At 36.8% G+C, this 19515-nt stretch overlaps 1 protein-coding gene across 1 annotated transcript in view; it reads left to right on the top strand.

The window, feature by feature from the left end:
* The window catches only part of Adamts6 (ADAM metallopeptidase with thrombospondin type 1 motif 6), a 257704-nt gene that overhangs the window by 142572 nt on the left and 95617 nt on the right, over positions 1–19515 (top strand). The window contains exon 15 of the mRNA XM_052159904.1: positions 10462–10564. Coding sequence (XP_052015864.1) covers positions 10462–10564 — 103 coding nt within the window. The remainder of the gene's footprint in view (positions 1–10461; positions 10565–19515) is intronic.

Raw genomic sequence — 19515 nt, 5'->3', positions numbered from 1 at the left:
TAGAGTAATTACATGTATCTTCGGTTATAAGACTTCTTAAGTTACTAGCACTATTCATGCACTTAAGTTGAATGCCAACTCTATATATCCAAAAAAAAAAAAATCACTTAAATGCAGGGTTCACAACAGAATAATAACAATCTGTTGATGAAAGTCATACATTATAAACATATGTAAAATTGGCACATAGCTGATTAGGAATTTAAGGATTCATTTCTATAGAAGGGAATTTTATTAAAGTGGAATGAAGTGCAAACCAGTTTGCTAATAGTCTGGAATCTGTTTGGAGGCATTTAGAAGCCCCTGAAAGAGCTATACATATTAGGCTTTAGATATGAACAAGTTGGGAAAGACAAGAACACAGCACACCAGGGAGTGCCTTAGTGCAAGTGTGATGACTGAAGTGCTGAGACAGGCTCAAACAAGGAAAGAAAGTGGACTCTTAGGAGGGCTGTGTGCGAGAAAATTAGAAACTGACTTTTAAAAAGTCATAAAAGTAAAACCAAAACCAAAATCAAAACAAAATAAGACTAGTATAATATGAAAATAGAGTGAGTTGGGTAGGAATTGAGATCAGAAAGAAATATGTTTGAATTTATGGTATAACAAGTGAGCAGATTGCAGAAGGTGGTGATGGGATGTATGCCCAGAGCTGAGTGGAGATGAAGCAATTGAAAGAACTTCCCAGCTAGTCAGACTGATGGCTCTCTCCTGTGAATGTTGAAGATACTCAGGATATGATATCCTTGGTACTTGGTATATAGGGTGAGACTTTCTCATTCTCATATGCCCAAATCTCCCCTCCAGGCGAGAAATTGACCCTCACTCATTAAGCCTCAAACTGATTTAGATTAGTGGCATTCATCATTGCCAGAAAAACAGATTTTATAAAAGATAAAAAGGATCATTCTGTCAAGTATCATACTCTTTGGGAGAAGTAAGAAACACAAACCCATTTCCTACTTCACATCTCCTTCTACTATTATATAATTGAAGAAATTAACATACAATAATATAGGCATTATTCAAAATAAGTAATACATATTAGGCAACTGAACATGAGAAAAATGTTAAACCCATTCCTATTCCCATTGTCTACTCTCAGGACTCAGAAGCTCTAATTGGAGAATGTAGTATTGGAATGCTAGCATTTCTGTTACTATTTTTTGCCTTTTATTTCAACTTTTAGTGAACTATAAGGAGAATCATGATGCATATATAATTGTTTCTTCATTAATATTGACCTTACCGATTTAGAACTTGAAGTAACTCAGTTACCATACTAAAATTTATTTTTCATGTATTAAAATTAATTGCATAAATATAACTTGGCTCATGGACAAGCTTTAATGTATCTAATATGTGCATATTAAAGTTTTCTAGAATATATTCTACTGACCAAAAATATCTTAAAGAACTTGTTTCAAGTTATGGAAATAATCTCTATATCTACTGTTAATCCTGGCAGCTGATAACAGTAGCCCTGTTAACTTATGAGCATTTGATATGATATGTGGCTGAATAACTGATAAACAGTTTTCAATTAAATTTGAACAGTCCTGTGTCTAGTCATGATCGATTGGTCAATACACAACTAGAATTTACCAATACAATAGAAAAATCATAAAAATTGTAAATGTTATGCATAAGGCTTTCAAAGAAAATATATCTTGATTCATTTTAAAAATATAATTTGTATTCTGTATTTTCAGATACAGGCTTCACACAGCCTTCTTTAGGCATTATATGTAATCTTGAAATGTTTTTAACTCTCTGAGAGGATATGTTCCATGTGTTACATCTAAATATTATACTATATTGAATAACACTACATAATCCATGGCTCTTGGCTTCTATAGTGAGAGTGACCCAGAAAGAAGTAGACTTTCACTCTGATAGTATTCACAGAAGAAACAAGATTAAACTGTCATAGGGATTCTGTCTAAAGAAGGAGACAGGGCAAAAGTTGCTGCAGTGAACTTTGTCCCGCAATCAACTTTATTGTATTTGTTGTTTTCATTCATTCTTTTGCTAGGGAGCTGTTTACTCATCCTTAAACCAGTCACTACCAAATAGAATAGACATATCATAATTCACTTACATTACCTCTGATTTACCTCTAATGTAGGGTTTATGGTCACCTTTTCTGAGAAGTAGATTCTTAGGCAAACTGTCAGAGTGCTGTTAAGAAGAATCAGGAAACAACAGATGTTAGTTAAAGCACAGATGTTCATCTCTGAAGTCTTTACTTTCCATTGTTAGTAACTGAAGTAGCAATTATACAAGTAGTAGTAGAAGGGGCTGGTGCTAGATTTTATTAAGTGCTTAAATGTATATTCAACCTATTCCTGCAATCAGCTTCTCCTTCTGGACCAAAAGGAATTCTCCCCCTTCTCCTCAGGAGTGAGTTGGCTTGGGATATTTAAATTTTGTTTTTTAATGTAAATTTAGAAGAGCTGTGATGATGGTAAACTATTGTTGTAATCTCTTCTCTTGTAGCCTTGTTTTTGTAGAGCACAATAGGTCATAACTGATTGCATTAATGTGGGCCACTAACTAGTACACCAGGTAACCCTACACAGAAAGCAGTACTACATGGCACTACCCCTTTTCCTTTCACAAGAGCTCTGTGCCACAGGAGTCCTTGGAGATTTCTGCCTGCTCATTTATGTTAGCCTCCTGACGAGTGTGTGTGTGTGTGTGTGTGTGTGTGTGTGTGTGTGTGTGTATGAATGTATGCATGTATATGTTTTTAGGGATGACCATTTGGTGTTAGTAACCAGTTGGTGTGATGTTTCCTGGATAACAATATTCACAATTGACCTGAAGAGATGACTCAGCTGTTCAGAGCATTGACTGATCTTCCAGAGGTCCTGAGTTCAATTCCCAGCAACCATATGGTGACTCACAAACATCTGTAATGGGATCCAATGCCCTCTTCTGGTGTCTAAAGATAGCTCCAGTGTACTCACATATATAAAAGAAATAAATCTTTAAAAAAAAAAAAAGCAATATTGACTACTTCTTCTACTCTCAGCATTCCTTAGTTACTTGTAGTTCTTTGTATAGGGCTGATGCTTTGTGAACTTTACCTCATCTGTTTTAACATGTGTGTTGTCCTTTTGTAACTCATGGCTAGGCAGTCATATTAGTGATACTTTAATGGCATAGCTTCTGACATTTAACATGATGAACTGTCACACAGGAAACTCTCTGATATTCTGGCTCTTTCAACAATGTTACCTGAAGCTTAGGTACAGGAATTATTATATAGATGTATTTATTGAAACTATATTTTAAAACTATGCATTTTGATTGGTTTTGTTTTCTGTAATGGTCTTCAGTAGTAGCATCCATATTTTGGTGATAGCCATCAGCTCTCTCATTGGACTTAAGACTCAAGAAGAAAGCCATGCTTACTACTGGAATCTAGCCAACTACTCAGGGCTAGTGAAATCATGGATCTTGGAGGAGAACTTACAACCTCCACTTTACTCACCCAATATAATAGCTAACTGCACTCTACTTATTTACCACAGATAAGGTAGTCTTCCTTATCAAGGAAACTTCGCTTTTCAACAGATGAATCAAATTTTACATAAAGTCTAAATAAAAGATATTAGGGACCATGAAAAATATTTGAAAATATTCTAGATATTTGAAAAATATCTAGAAAGAATTTCCTTTCTTTTCTTAGTCTTTGTTATTTTTGACTTGTTGTCATACAAGACTAGAATAAAACTACTGGAGACATGCCTAAGTTCCTGGAGTACAAAGTAAAGTTTCTCGTTACTTACCCATTTTCTTGCCTCTTTGTATACTCAATGTGAAATAATGGTCTGTTGTAAAGGGTTTTTTAGGTCTTCTGTAATCTGTCTTAATTCAAGTATAAATTGTGTAATGTAATTGGGTGTGGTCTTAATTTTATATGTTCGTATTCAGTTTCCTTTTCTCAGTTCTTTGCTGAAATCTTAAACAGTTCTTTGCTGAAATCTTAAACAGTATTGTTGTCTTGGTTTTGTAGACAGGAAAATTATAGCATATATTTGGAGCTAGAATTGTGGTTAAAGAAAAAATGTTCACTTGGGAATAAAATTGCCTTGAGTTTGAATCCTGATTCCAACTCTACTTCTCTGTGACATTGGCAAGCTATGTAACCTCACTAAACTTCTGTCAGCTTCTAAATAATAGGATATAACTATACCAAATTTCTGAGTGATTTTTTTGTTTGTTTTGAGAATGGAAAGATTTAACATAAATAAAGTATCTTAGAGCTCTTTCTAGTACTGAATAGACACGTATAGCTATTATTACACCTTTACTTGTAGGTTTTAATGTAGTTTCATATACAAACAAAATCTCAGGACTGGACTAGCACTATGGAAGTGATCTAATAAATTGAAGTGCTGGTTATTGGTTATCTGGTGCTATTACGACAAATGGAGTCTCAGGAGTGAGTATAGCAGAGCAGGCTTCTCTGAAAGCCTTTGGTCACTTTTGACATTGTCTTACTTCCAGTCTAACCTTATTCTGCAACAGAACCAGATAGCTGAGAACATTCTGAAACTTCAGAACTGGTAGTTCTGATAGAGAGATGCAGGATTAAGTGATGACAAGGTAAAGTTGATCCATTGGTTATCAGTATTATACTGTGTTTCAGATTATAATTAGCAAATAGTCATGTGCCAACTATTTTTTCTTGGAAATATATGCAATATATATGTGTGCACAAATGTGTGTCTGAGTGAGCACTATCTCCTAGGCTAATGTGAACTTAAGGTGTTTTCAGAAGTAGGGATTAACTTCTATAGTATAGACTAGAACTTGATATATTTTGTTCTTACAAGAAGTTTAAGCATCACAAGGCATAATAAACATTTTATTATGGTTAGGGAACTTTTCTGCTACAAATGGGTATTTGAAATTCATGAGGTATACTGTAGAAACAATTTTAATTTGCAAAGCTATCATATAAGGTTGTAATATCACACAGCAGAAAGAGAGCAGACTCCTGCAGATTGTTCTCTACCCTCCACTTGTGAGGTACACACACACGCACACGCACACACACACACACACACACACACACAGAGAGAGAGAGAGAGAGAGAGAGAGAGAGAGAGAGAGAGAGAGACCCAGTGACATAGCTCCTTCAACAAAGGCCACACCTCCTAATCCTCGCCAAACAGCTCCACCAACTGAGAAACAAGCATTCTGATATATATGTCTATGGTGGCCATTCTCATTCAAATAACCACATTCATTGTATATGTTTACCACTACATTTAATTTTGGGAATGTGTAAGATCAACTGGTAGATAAAATGTGATAGCTGGAGAGCTGGGGATCTTATCTGGACTTGTGATGAGAAGTCCAAAAGCAAGACCTCTGTTAGCCATCATGGTATCTTTATGTAATATAGACCAAGATGCCTGTCAGGTTAGACAACCAAATGCATCCATGTTTCACATTAACTTGCCAAATGCATGACTTGCTAACTGGAATAGCATTTCAGTTTCAAGCACCTTTAGCTAAAACAGGATAAATCCTGCTAAGATGGTTATGTTGCTTTCCCGAAGAAGGAAGTCTCTGGTCAAGGAAAGCTGGTCAAGTGTAGTAAGAGTAAAGTAGGTGTGCATTTGGCATACAGATAGAAAGGAAGAAAATTCAAAATGTGGGAAAGAAGTAGCACAGGAAAATGGAACAGCTTTCCTGCCACTCTCTGGTGATGGGGAAGTCTACGCCATCCAGTCTGCCAGCTTCCTTCATGGTCTGAAGAGGAAAGAGGAAAAGCAAGGGTTTCACTTTCAGCCCATTCCACACTCAGCATCCAGTAAGACTTGGGATGTGATTTTCAAGATAGGATATACAGGTATTTTTTTACAAGTGAAAGAAAGACATAAAAGAAAAAGATTTGTAATCTTCCAAGTTTATCCTGTTCTTTCAGACAAAACTAGGATGAGTCTTGTAATGGAAATGCCACTTCCAAGTTTGCCAGCAGACCCTGAAGCGTCTTACTGTAACAATTTTTCCTTCTCAGTGGATTTGCCTTCTTTGTAGAATAATCTACCAATAAAATGTTAAGTTTAGGCAAAATTAAATACTTATTTATCTGAATAATTGAAACTACAATATAGTTTATAGAATGTGTTAATGTCAGACCTGAGAAAATGGTGATAAATATGGGTTTGGGGTTGTTCTGTGGTTTGATTTGAAAATACTTGCAAATTCTGGAGACTGAGGCTTGTGGAATTGCTCTTGGGGTCACAGAGCCCTACTTGCTGGTTTTGAGAGAGCATATTTGGTTACTTTGTTTTCTGTCTTGGCATTGTCTTTATTAAGTCACCTAAAAAACATACTACATGTCAAACCTTCCATTTATCTTAATTGAACAAAGATAGCTTTTACAAAATTTTTCTTTCAAAAACTATTTTTCTTTAATCACTTTCCAAACAGCAAACCTGATTCCTGTTTAATGTATAGTTAATCATCTCATATTCAGAGCATTCCCTGGTGATAACATTGAAGTCAGAAGAGAGCATGCACTCTAGAAACGTCATACAAACCACTCCATCCAGACCCTCCTAAACCACTCACCCTCTAGAGTAGTCTGTGCAAACATCAACATATTTCAGCCTTGGAGCTTTATTCTTGCTCTTCTCTCAGTTTCTTTTAAATCTTTTTCAGAGTTTCAAACAACTGACCTCCCACCTCACTACTCTGACCTTTGACCTCTGCTTCATCCTTCTTCTCATACCAAATTAGGATGTGTTTCACAAAAGTAGAGATTTGAGGTTTTATTTTTTCCCTGTAATCCTAAAGCCTAGATTATATCTGAGACATATTGAGCAACTCATAAATACTTAAGTGAACTTAGTCCCGTTCTTTTGTGTTATTTTAAGGAGACAACTGGGTAATTAAGATGTCCATGGTGTCTTTCTGTCTAGGGAGGTTTGTTCAATATAGATTCAGAAGAAAGAATAAAATCACTTGGTTGTAGGAAGGCAAGTTTTGACAGAAAGTAAGGAAGTTGCTAACAATTGTAGCTCTCAGAAAAGTGTTTATTCTTCTGTAAAAGTTTCTACAAATTTGGTGACCACTTTGGGGATAGTTATACGTAAAGTCAAAGCATCTTGTTCAAACTGCATTATATAATTTCTCACACTTAATCTTGAAAGATATAATTCTGTGCTGGCTCAAAAACTAATAATGAAGTTTGAATATTACCCACCAAGTATGTCTATCATATTAATGCTCAAAACAGAGGTGCCAAGTTGTGTTGCCTCGATTAAATTTGACTCTCCCTCCCTCCCTCTCCCCCACTCCTGGTAAATATTTGTATTGGAGCACTGACATGACCATTTACTTACATATTAAGCTTTATATTATTTCTACATCATTTGTAATGAAGCAGGAGGATATTCCCATTCAGATGAAGGAGCTATCTTTACACTCTGAAATTTATTTTTACGAATCAACCTTTCTGTATTCCTAATTCATTTTATTATAAAATATTATTAAATTATTATGATTACTTCATGAGAATGCTATAAGAGAATAAGTAGCCAACATACCTAAAGATCTCTGAAGTCTGCATAGAGTACTTAGGACTAGTTAAATGACATTTTACAACTATGATTTAATTTTATTGTAGCTGACCTTAGGAAAGGCACTCCGAAGAAAGAAATAAGTCAGAAACTTCATGTAATGCCATCCAGGTGCTTCATTAAATGGCAATATAATTTATTGACTATTTGTATCTCTTCTGTTTAAAAGGGTCTTTAGAAAATATTAAAAAGCAGCATTTTTAATTTTGTATTCAGTGAATGCCTTAATGTGTTACCTCAAAGCTTTGCCTGTGCTGATGCTTGTATAAGAACTGTTACTTCTCCTTTTCTATCTGTATGGTTCCTCCCTTTGGTAAAGGTTGACCTTTCCCACCATTCAGAATACATAATCTCTTTCTGCCTGCCTGCCTGCCTGCATAGCCTTATTTGGCTTTCCTCTTAATAATCTGCAACACAGTCTTAATAATCCACAACACAGTCTTAATAATCTCCCCTAGTTCGTTTTTCTTAAGTATCTCAATTACAATACTTTGGGACATACTCAGAGTTTTCTTTCAAAGTCAGTATTTCCCTAGCTTATCAAATGGCACATTTGTCTTTCACACATGCAGCACTGACAAATAAGTTGTAAGATGCTATTGTTTACTACTTACATATCTTGAAAGAGTTCTGTACTTTTTCCACTTCAGTCGTTTCAACAAAATTTAAAACTGTACTTGAATAAACTTTTAAATTATATATATTTTTAAAATTGGTATTCACTCCAAAAGCAGATTTGGTGCTTGGTAAAACCACTGGCAGACAACTTTAGCTCTCATGAAAATCTTTGAAAATAGCTTAGAAAGGGACCACGGAGATGGTCCATTGGTTAAAAGCATGTATTGTTCTTTGGACCCAAATACAATTCCCAGAAGCCACGGCAGGTGAATTACAGCAGCTGTCACTCTAGCTCCAGGGAATCTGGCACCTACTGTGGCATCCATGTGCGTATTCTCTTGTCCCCCTAAACATATAAACATGATTAAAAATAAAATTAGTCTTTAAAAAGTGGAAAAATAACTTGGAAAAACAAACATTCCTTATTCTGTCCAGCCATTTTTGACATATATATATCCAACTATGAATATGCCTCCTCAAAAATCATAATCACTGAAAACATTGGGAGGGGCTCTTGCACATTTTGCTTGATTGTATGATTCTTGAGCAAGAACTTTGTAGATGACAATGACATGGCGAATGTGAATATTCCAAAGATCCAAATATTAACAGATTATGAAAAGGAGGCCTTGCAAGCATAGCATGACATACTGCATAGCTCATAATAGCTACTCTTTCATCTTTGCTAAAAGTACGCAAAAGAGTAAGAATATGAAAAGAAGCCTTAAGTTTAGAATTGATGGTATAGTATTTTACTACACTGAATATATTTTAAGATTTAAAACTCTTAACATAATCTAAACTTATGCCACTATTTTTAAATCTAAGGCTTTAGACTTAATATAATAGAAATTTCGAGCCATAATCTATATAATGATAGCCATGTAAATATTTTCATACCATTATCTATTATTTTCACACATTTATGTTTATTCTTTACTGTTTATGACTAATTAGCAACTATCTACTATCATTTACTGATCTTGGGCACTGTATAAAGCAAAGGTAGATGTCCAAGGAAAGTTTTAGGAGAAATCCTCAAGATTATCTATGAGGATGCTTGTAACTCCCTTGTCATTTATTCTGAGCTAAGTATTTCCAGAGTTGAAGTATGTTTCAGCACCGCATTGTTCTCATTCAGTGTGAATGGTGTGTCCAGATTGGATCTCCAATGCTACCCTCCTCTTGTCTTGATCTTTCATGAAATATTTTGTTCTATATTTAAGGGGAAAGTTTTCTTGGTATTTCAAAAATTTATAGGATTTTTTTAATGCCATAGGATTCTAAAAGATGAAACATATTGTTCTATTGTTAAAACATTCCATGAAATATACTTTCATTCTTTATGCAGTTATATTAACAATAGAGTTGAGTAAAGGGTGATTATGGAATTTATACTTTAGACCTAGCTATATTGGCAAGATTTCTCTCTTTAAAATTTTCAGGTAGAAGAAGCTTTTATACTCAGTTGTTTCCTTACCATTTTCTTTACCCCTTAAAAATATGTACACATTTGGCACCAATCTAACATTTCATTTTCTGTGAGGTTAAAGAATGAAATTTGCATTTTAGTAAGTTGAAACCTCTTTAATTTGATGGTGCTTGTAGTTGAATCCTAGAATTTTTCCCAGTTCAACTTATGGTTTTCTCTGTGGAGTATTTGTAGCAATCAGGGTACAAATCACAATTTACAAGCTGAAAGTTGTCTTAATACTCTGTATCTCAGTGCCTTAAAATAAAATCTACAAACCTCTATGGCACCCAGACTTCAAATACTGTTATCAAGGGATTTTGTGTTTCCCTTTCTTGTCTGGTTTCTGTGTGTCTTTGTCAGGTGGTCAGAGGGCTATGTAAAGAAATGTATGAAGTTCCATGGCGACTGTCCAACACTGTGGTCATTTCTTCTCATTGACAACTTTTAGTTTACAATTTGGATGCTTCTATGTGAATCTTTATTGTAAAGTGGTAAAACAAAAGTCAGAAAGACACCCAGAGGTAGTAGGGTGACAGTCAGTAAGAAAAACACCCAAAGGTGATAGGGTGTTAATCAGTCAGAAAGATACCCAGAGGTGATAGGGTGACAGTAAGAAAAACACCCAAAAGTGATAGGGTGTCAGTCAGAAAGACACCCAGAGGTGATAGGGTGTCAGTCAGTAAGTACAAATTTCAGGGACACTGTCCCTTGGTTTTGGTATTTTACAACAATGGTACCATTTATGATTTTATTTTATTTTAGCCATGCCCTTTGGGTTCCCGAGATTTTCGAGAAAAACAGTGTGCAGACTTTGACAGTATGCCTTTCCGGGGAAAGCATTATAACTGGAAACCCTATACTGGAGGTAATGTATGACCCGGCAGAGCACTCGTGCTTGAGAGCTTTGCAAATATGAGAGCATGTGTACACATTCAGACCTTCATGGACATGTTAGTTAGAATTAGTATGTGCTAGTCAAAGCAAAAAAAAAATGCTTGTATTATTTTATAAGTCTCATGTTTTAACTTTCCTATGATAGTATATATGCAGCAATTTACAAATTACTAGAAATTATATTTTAAAAACCAATTCTCTTTAACAAGTTAAAATCCTAGAAAATATGTTTTTGTGTAAAACTCATAAAATATGAGCTCTGCTTGAGACTTTCCTGGGGTAAATTATAATCATCAAATATTTGCAATTATCCCTAAACCAACTCCAACTGCTTTTTGTTTTTCTTTTTATGCTATTGTGTGTGAACACATGAGCACAAGACTCTTATGTGGACAATTTACAGGGGTCAGTTTACTCCTTTCATCTTTTGGGGTCTGTAGATTGAATTTAGGTCATCAGGCGGGGAGGCAAGCATCTTTGTCCATTAAGCTAACTTGCTGGCCCTATTTTAATTATTGTATTGGGTGAAGTTTTTATTGTTGTGTTTTATTTTTGAGACAGATTTTTCTGTGTAGCTCAGGCTTGCTTGAAATTCACTCTCCTACCGACTAACACTTCCTGAGTGCTGGGCTTGCAATTATGTGCCACCATGCCTGGCTAGTTAAATGTTTTTCATTGGCTGAAAATATTTTTGGTCCTTATTTTGGAAATATATCAAAGACTAATATTTGTCATTAAGCAGATAGGGATTTTACTTTCAAAGCATAAACTAAATTTTGTTGTGTGGAAATGTTTAATGTACTATTAAAAAACACCATTTTTTAAAATCCATCTTTAAAATTATATAAGAACAGTGTTTAAAAGGTTTAGACCGTAACACCTATGTACTTACCACCAATATCTTACTATTTATTTATTGTATGAATGCATACCCATCTATCTAGCTACTTACTAATCATCCTGATTTTGATGTATTTTACGTTAACCTGTAGCTATTTTCTTCTTAATACTTTGTCATGTGTGTCATTGGCCATCGTTCGATTTTTCGCTCAGCCTTTTCTTTTGCCATAGAATATGGACAATATCTTACCTGTGTTTTCTCTGAGTTTTACCAACTGCATTTACACCAGAAGCCTGAGTAAGATACAGAATATCACCATTACCTCCATAATTACTCTAGTCCTTACTGGTTCAGATCTATAACTGCTTTTCATAGACTCGAGATCTAAAGCAACACAAACTTACTGCTCACAGCTTTGGCCACTAGAACCCAAGATCAGAGTGCCTGCAGGGTTGAGTTCTGGGAGAACTCTTTTTGAGTTGCAGACTACCATCTTCTCATTGTACCTCACATGTCACAAAGCGGGAGAAGCACCTGGACGCTCATCCTGTTCATAAGGGCTCAATTCTCATGGCCCAATGACTTCCCAAGGGCTCCCACTTCAAGGGCCATCATATTGGGCTTAGGATTTGAACATAGAAGTTTAGAGAGGACATAAATGTTTAGTCCCAAAACAGTCTTCATACTTTTTCATAGTCAGTAGTCAACTGACCATTCCAAGAGGCATGTATTGCTCATTTTTCTTATATAGTTCAGTTATGCCTACTCAAGAACTTCATGGAGTTGAAGTATGCCCATTATTCTTTCTGCAGGACTTATTTCTAGCCTTTGCCTTTTAAAAATATTCATCCATACTGTGATATGGATAGGAGTTCAATCTTTGTATTGCTGGGTGGTATTCTGTGGTAATGACTTCGCTTTGCCTTCTTGTGTGGATGCCTGGGGTGTTTTAGTGTTTACTTGTCGTGTGTGAGCAAGCTGATATGAGTGCTCGCTTAGGTCTCCATGAGTATGCTTCACCTTCTCTTTGGGGATGAAGCAGAGTGAGATACTACACAATAGCACAGGGGAGATTTGAATTTTCACAGAAATTGCCAGATGTTTGTCAAAACTGAATATTATACTCCCACCAACAACATTTGAGAATTCTATTTCCTCCAACATCCTACTCAGTACTTGAGGTTTGCATGGAAAGTGAATTTGTATTTTCAGCCCACTGTGTTGAGCATTCCCTTTCCTGTACTTGCCATTTGTGTTTTCTTTTATATCTCCTCCCCAACTTTATTTCTCCTTTTAAGGCAATTTAAATTTTGTTAATTTATTTTTAATTAATGTCTATGCTTAAGTGGTACAGTATGGTCATTTGATGAATATAATGATAATATCAGGGTAACTGGCGACATACTCTTATGTGTTATAGGCTGTCAAACTCTTCTCTAATTATTTGGAGGGATATAGCAAATTGGAGACTATCGTTTGTATTACTGTGCTACATAGAATATGAGAACCAATTCTTCCTATTTAGCTGTATTTTGACATCTGAAAGTTATCTTTTCTCCATTTCCCTTGCTTGTTTACTTCCTATCTTTTTTACTTTTTTAAAATTAGACATTTGCTTTATTTATAGTTCAAATGGTATTCCCTTTCCTCTTTACCCCTCCAAAAACCCCCTATCCCATCCCACCTCCCCCTGCTCACCAACCTCCCCCCACCCCACTTTCCTGACTGGCTTTCCCCTACTCTGGGGTGTTGGACCTTCACAGGACCAATGGCTTCTCCTCTCATTGATGTCTGAAATGGCCATCCTCTGCTACATATGTAGCTGAAGCCATGGGTCCTTCCATGCATATTCTTTGGTTGGTGTTTTAATCCCTGGGAGCTCTGGGAATACTGGTTGGCACATATTTTTATTCCTCCTGCAGGACTGCAAACCTCTTCAGCTCCTTGGGTCCTTGCTCTAGCTGCTCCACTGGGGACCCTGTGCTCAGTCTATTGGTTGACTGTGAACCATGGGTATTTTGATTCACCTTCCAATAAGGATCAAAGTATCCACATTTTGGTCTTCCTTCTTGAGCTTCATGTAGTATGTGAGTTGTAACTTGGGTATTCCCAGCTTTTGATATCTACTTATCAGCAAGTGCATACTGTGCATGTTCTTTTTTTAAAAGAGGATTTTATTTATTTATTTATTTATTTATTTATTTATTTATTTATATTTTTTTATTAGATATATTCTTTATTTACATTTCAAATTATTTCCCCTTTCCTGATTCCCCCTTCCCAAAAGTCCCTCTCCCCTCCCCCTGTCGCCCAGTCAACCCCCTCCCACATCTCCCTGTCATGGTATACTCCCCTACATTGCTGCATCGAGCCTTTCCAGGACCAGGGGTCTCTCCGTCCTTCTTCTTGGGCATCATTTGATATGTGAATTGTGTCTTGGGTATTTTGAGCTTCTGGGATAATATCTACTTATCAGTGAGTGCATACCAGGTGTGTTCTTTTGTGATTGGATTACCTCACTCAGGATGATATTTTCTAGCTCCATCCATTTGCATAAGAATTTCATGAATTCATTGTTTTTAATAGCTGAGCAGTATTCCATTGTGTGAATGTACCACATTTTCTGTATCCATTCCTCTGTTGAAGGACATCTGGGTTCTTTCTAGCTACTGGCTATTATAAATGAGGCTGCTATAAACATAGTGGAGGATTTGTCCTTATTACATGTTGGAGCATATTCTGAGTATATGCCCAGGAATGGTATAGCTGGATCCTTAGGTAGTGCTATGTTTCTGAGGAATCTCCGAACTGATTTCCAGCTTGCAATCCCACCAGCAATGGAGGAGTGTTCCTATTTCTCCACATCCTCGCCAGCATCTGCTGTCCCCTGAATTTTTGATCTTGGCCATTCTGACTGCTGTGAGGTACAATCTCAAGGCTGTTTTGATTTGTATTTCCCTGATGATTAAGGGTGTTGAACATTGCTTTAGGTGTTTCTCAGCCAGCTGGTATTCCTCAATTGAGAATTCTTTGTTTAGCTCTGTACCCCATTTTTTAATAGGGTTATTTGGTTCTCTGGAGTCTAACTTCTTAAGTTCTTTGTATATATTGGATAATAGCCCTCTATAGATGTAGGATTGGTAAAGATCTTTTCCCAATCTGCTGGTTGCCATTTTGTCCTACTGACAGTGTCCTTTGCCTTATAGAAACTTTGCAATTTTATGAGGTCCCATTTGTAAATTCTTGTTCTTAGAGCATAAGCTATTGGTGTTCTATTCAGGAAAATTTCCCCTGTTCCCTGTGCTCCAGGTTCTTCTCCACTTTCTTTTCTATTAGATTCAGTGTATCTGGTTTTATGTGGAGGTCCTTGATCCACTTGGACTTGAGCTTAGTACAAGGAGATAAGAATGGGTCAATTTGCATCCTTCTATATGTTGACTGCCATTTGCTTCCTATCTTATGGTGACCATTGTTGCTCATTCAGTGCGATCGACTCTTTCTCTTTGACAGATGAGTAAGAATATATGACCTTTGTCTTTGTCCACCTGGCTTATTTGCCCCAATATAATGTACTCTAGTTCCATCAGTGTTGCCAGCTATGATGTGCTTCATTCTTGCCATGGCTAAATAATATTCAATCTTGTTTACATACCACATTAAAAATGCTGTTCATCTAATAGCAATCATCTTCATTGACTTCATATGTTGGAAATAGAAATTAGTACTGCAATAAAAGTACTTGTAGATGTATCTTTGATGCACAATATTAATACCATTGCTTTCCTATCACTGTTCTATTTCTTATGGTTTGAAGCACTCTCATTTCGTTTTTCATAATAACTATATTATTTATATCCATAACCATCATGCCTAAGAGTTCCTGTCTCCACAGCATGTATTTCTTACTTTTTACATTGTTAAAGATATCTGTCTGCTCCGACTGAGATGGGATAGAATCTCTGTGAAAGGTGAGAGATAGCTAGACTTTTGTCCATTTTTTAAAGAAGGTTATTTGGCCATTTGTTTTGTTTTGCTTAAAATTGGTCTTTCTATGTAAGCCAGGCTCACTTTAAATGCATGATCCTCCTACCTCACCCTCAGAAGTACTGGGAATACCATGCTACCATGCCCACCTTGTTAGTTTATTATTGATTTTGCTTTTGGTTTGCTTTTGTGTTTGCAACAAAGTCTTGCTTTGTAGCCTACAGGCCTGCATCATATAATTTAAATGTATTCCTCTGTATGTTTGTGTCTGTTTATATGAAATGTCTCTTTTAGCTTTTTATGTACATCTGTATGTATCGAATATATATATATATATATATATATATATATATATATATATATATATTTGGTTTTTTGGATTTATTTTTTTCGAGACAGGGTTTCTCTGTATAGCCCTGGCTGTCCTGGAACTCACTCTGTAGACCAGGCTGGCCTCGAACTCAGAAATCCTCCTGCCTCTGCCTCCCAGAGTGCTGGTATTACAGGCGTGCACCACCACTGCCCGACTTTGAATATATTCTTTATTTATGTTTCAAATGTTATAGAAAAACCCTAACCCATCCTCCTTCACCCTGCTTCTATGAGGATGTTCCTCCCCACAATCCACTCCCACCTACCCTCCCTTGATTTCCCTACACTGGGGCATCTATCAGGCCTTCATGGGACCAAGGACCTCTCCTCCTACTGATGCCTGACAAGACATTTCTCTCCTACAAATGCAGCTGGAGCCATGTATACCTCTTGATTGATGGCTTAGTCCCTTGGAGATGTGGGGATGGCGTTTGGTTGGTTAATACTATTGTTCTTTTTTTTATTCGATATATTTTTTTTTGTTTTTTGTTTTTTGTTTTTTGTTTTTTGTTTTTTGAGACAGGGTTTCTCTGTATAGTCCTGGCTGTTCTGGAACTCACTCTGTAGACCAGGCTGGCCTCAAACTCAGAAATCCACCTACCTCTGCCTCCCAAGTGCTGGGATTAAAAGCCTGCGGCACCATTGCAGCCACCACCACCACCACCACCACCCTGCTTGATATATTCGTTATTTACATTTCAAATGATTTCCCCTTTCCTGGTTCCCCCCCCCCAAAGTCCCATAAGCCCTCTCCCCTCCCCCTGTTCCCCAATCAACCCTCTCCAGTTTCCCTGTCCTGATATTCCCCTACACTGCTGCATCGAGCCTTTCCAGGACTAGGGGACTCTCCTTTCTTCTTGGACATAATTTGATACGGGAATTGTGTCTTGGGCATTCTGAGCTTCTGGGCTAATATCCGCTTATCAGTGAGTGCATACCATGTATGTTCTTTTGTGATGGGGTTAACTCAGTTAAGATGATATTTTCCAGTTCCAACCATTTCCCTAAGAATTTCATGAATTCATTGTTTTTAATGGCTGAGTAGTATTCCATTGGGTAAATATACCACATCATCTGTTCCTCTGTTGAGGGACATCTGGCTTCTTTCCAGCTTCTGGCTATTATAAATGAGGCTGCTATGAACATGGTGGAGCACATATCCTTATTACATGCTGTGGAATCCTCTAGGTATATGCCCAGGAGTAGTATAACGGGGTCCTCCAGTGGTATCCTGCCCAGTTTTCTGAGGAACCACCAGACTGATTTCCAGAGTGGTTGTACCATGCTTGCAATCCCACCAGCAGTGGAGGAGTGTTCCTCTTTCTCCACATCTTCGCCAGCACCTGCTCTTTCCTGAGTTTTTTATCTTAGCCATTCTGACTATTAATTGTGAGGTGAAATTTCAGGGTTATTTTGATTTGCACATCAAAACAATCATTCACGATGATCAATTAGACTTCATCCTAGGGATTCAGGGATGGTTCAATACAGGGAAATCCATCAATGTAATCCACTATATAAACAAACTCAAAGAAAAAAAAACACATGGTCATTTCATTAGATGCTGAAAAAGCATTTGACAAAATTCAGTATTCTTTCATGTTAAAAGCCTGGAAAGAACAGGAATTCAAGGCCCATACCTAAACATAGTGAAAGCGATATACAGCAAACCAGTAGCCAACATCAAACTAAATGGAGAGACACTTGAAGCAATCCCACTAAAATCAGGGACTAGACAAGGCTGCCCTCTTTCTCCATGTCTATTCTATATAGTACTTGACGTTCTAGATAGAGCAATTAGGCAACAAAGGGAGGTCAAAAGGATACAAATTGGAAAGGAAGAAGTCAAACGATCACTGTTTGCAGATGATACCATTGTATAGTTAAGCAACCCCAAAAACTCCACTAGAGAACTCCTACAGCTGATAAACAATTTCAGCAAAGTGGCCAGATATAAAATTAACTGAAACAAATCAGTAGCCTTCCTATACTCAAAGAATAAATAGGTTGAGAAAGAAATTAGGGAAATGACACCCTTCACAATAGCCACAAACAATATCTTGGTGTGACTCTGACCAAACAAGTGAAAGATCTGTATGACAAGAACTTCAAGTCTCTGAAGAAAGAAATCTGAGAAGTCCTCAGATGATGGAAAAATTTTCCATGCTTGTGGATTGGCAGGATTAAAATAGTAAAATGGCCATTTTGTCAAAAGCGATATACAGATTCAATGCAATCCTCATCATAATTCCAACTCAATTCTTCATACAGGTAGAAAGAGCAATTCTCAAATTCATCTGGATTAACAAAAAACCCAGGATAGCTAAAAACCATTCTCACCAGTAAAAGAACTTCTGGGGGTTTGCCTTACAGAAACTTTGTAATTTTATGAGGTCCCATTTGTCAATTCTTGATCTTAGAGCATAAGCTATTGGTGTTCTGTTCAGGAACTTTCTCCCTGTACCGATGTCCTCAAGGGTCTTCCCCAGTTTCTTTTCTATTAGCTTCAGAGTGTCTGGCTTTATGTGGAGGTTCTTGATCCATTTGGAGTTGAGCTTAGTACAAGGAGACAAGGGTGGATCAATTCACATTCTTCTGCATGCTGACCTCCAGTTTAACCAGCACCATTTGTTGAAAAGGCTATCTTTTTTCCACTGGATGTTTTCAGCCCCTTTGTCGAGGATCAAGTGGCCATAGGTGTGTGGGTTCATTTCTGGATCTTCAATCCTATTCCACTGATCTGCCTGCCTGTCACTGTACCAATACCATGCAGTTTTTAACACTATTGCTCTGTAGTATTGCTTGAGGTCAGGGATACTGATTCCCCCAGAATTTCTTTTGTTGTTGAGAATAGTTTTAGCTATCCTGGGTTTTTTGTTATTCCAGATGAATTTGAGAATTGCTCTTTCTAACTCTATGAAGAACTGAGTTGGGATTTTGATGGGTGTTGCATTGAATCTGTATATTGTTTTTGGCAAAATGGTCATTTTAACTATATTAATCCTGCCAATCCATGAGCATGGGAGATTTTTCCATTTTCTGAGGTCTTCTTCCATTTCCTTCTTCAGCGACTTTAAGTTCTTGTCATACAGATCTTTCATTTGTTTGGTCAGAGTCACAGCAAGGTACTTTATATTGTTTGTGGCTATTGTGAAGGGTTTCATTTCCCTAATTTCTTTCTCAGTCTGCTTATCCTTTGAGTATAGGAAGGCTACTGATTTGCTTGAGTTGATTTTATAACCTGCCACTGAAGTTGTTTATCAGCTGTAGGAGTTCTCTGGTGGAGTTTTTTGGGTCACTTAGGTAGACTATCATATCATCTGCAAATAGTGATCATTTGACTTCTTCCTTTCCAATTTGTATCCCTTTGACCTCCTTATGTTGTCTAATTTTCCTAGGTAGTATCTCAAGTACAATATTGAAAAGATAAGGAGAGAGGGGGCAGCCTTGAAGGACACCATCAAAAGGACAAATTGGCAACAAAACATTGGGAAAAGATCTTCAACAACCCTACATCAAACAGAGGGCTAATATCCAATATATACAAAGAACTCAAGAAGTTAGACCCCAGAAAACCAAATAACCCTATTAAAAATGGGGTACAGAGCTAAACAAAGAATTTTCACCTGAAGAACTTCGGATGTCTGAGGAGCATCTTAAAAAAATGCTCAACATCATTAGTCATTAGGGAAATGCAAATCAAAACAACCCTGAGATTTCACCTT

Source organism: Apodemus sylvaticus, chromosome 16 (assembly GCF_947179515.1).
Source record: "Apodemus sylvaticus chromosome 16, mApoSyl1.1, whole genome shotgun sequence".
NCBI lineage: Eukaryota > Metazoa > Chordata > Mammalia > Rodentia > Muridae > Apodemus > Apodemus sylvaticus.
This window is presented reverse-complemented; position numbering and strand designations above follow the sequence as displayed.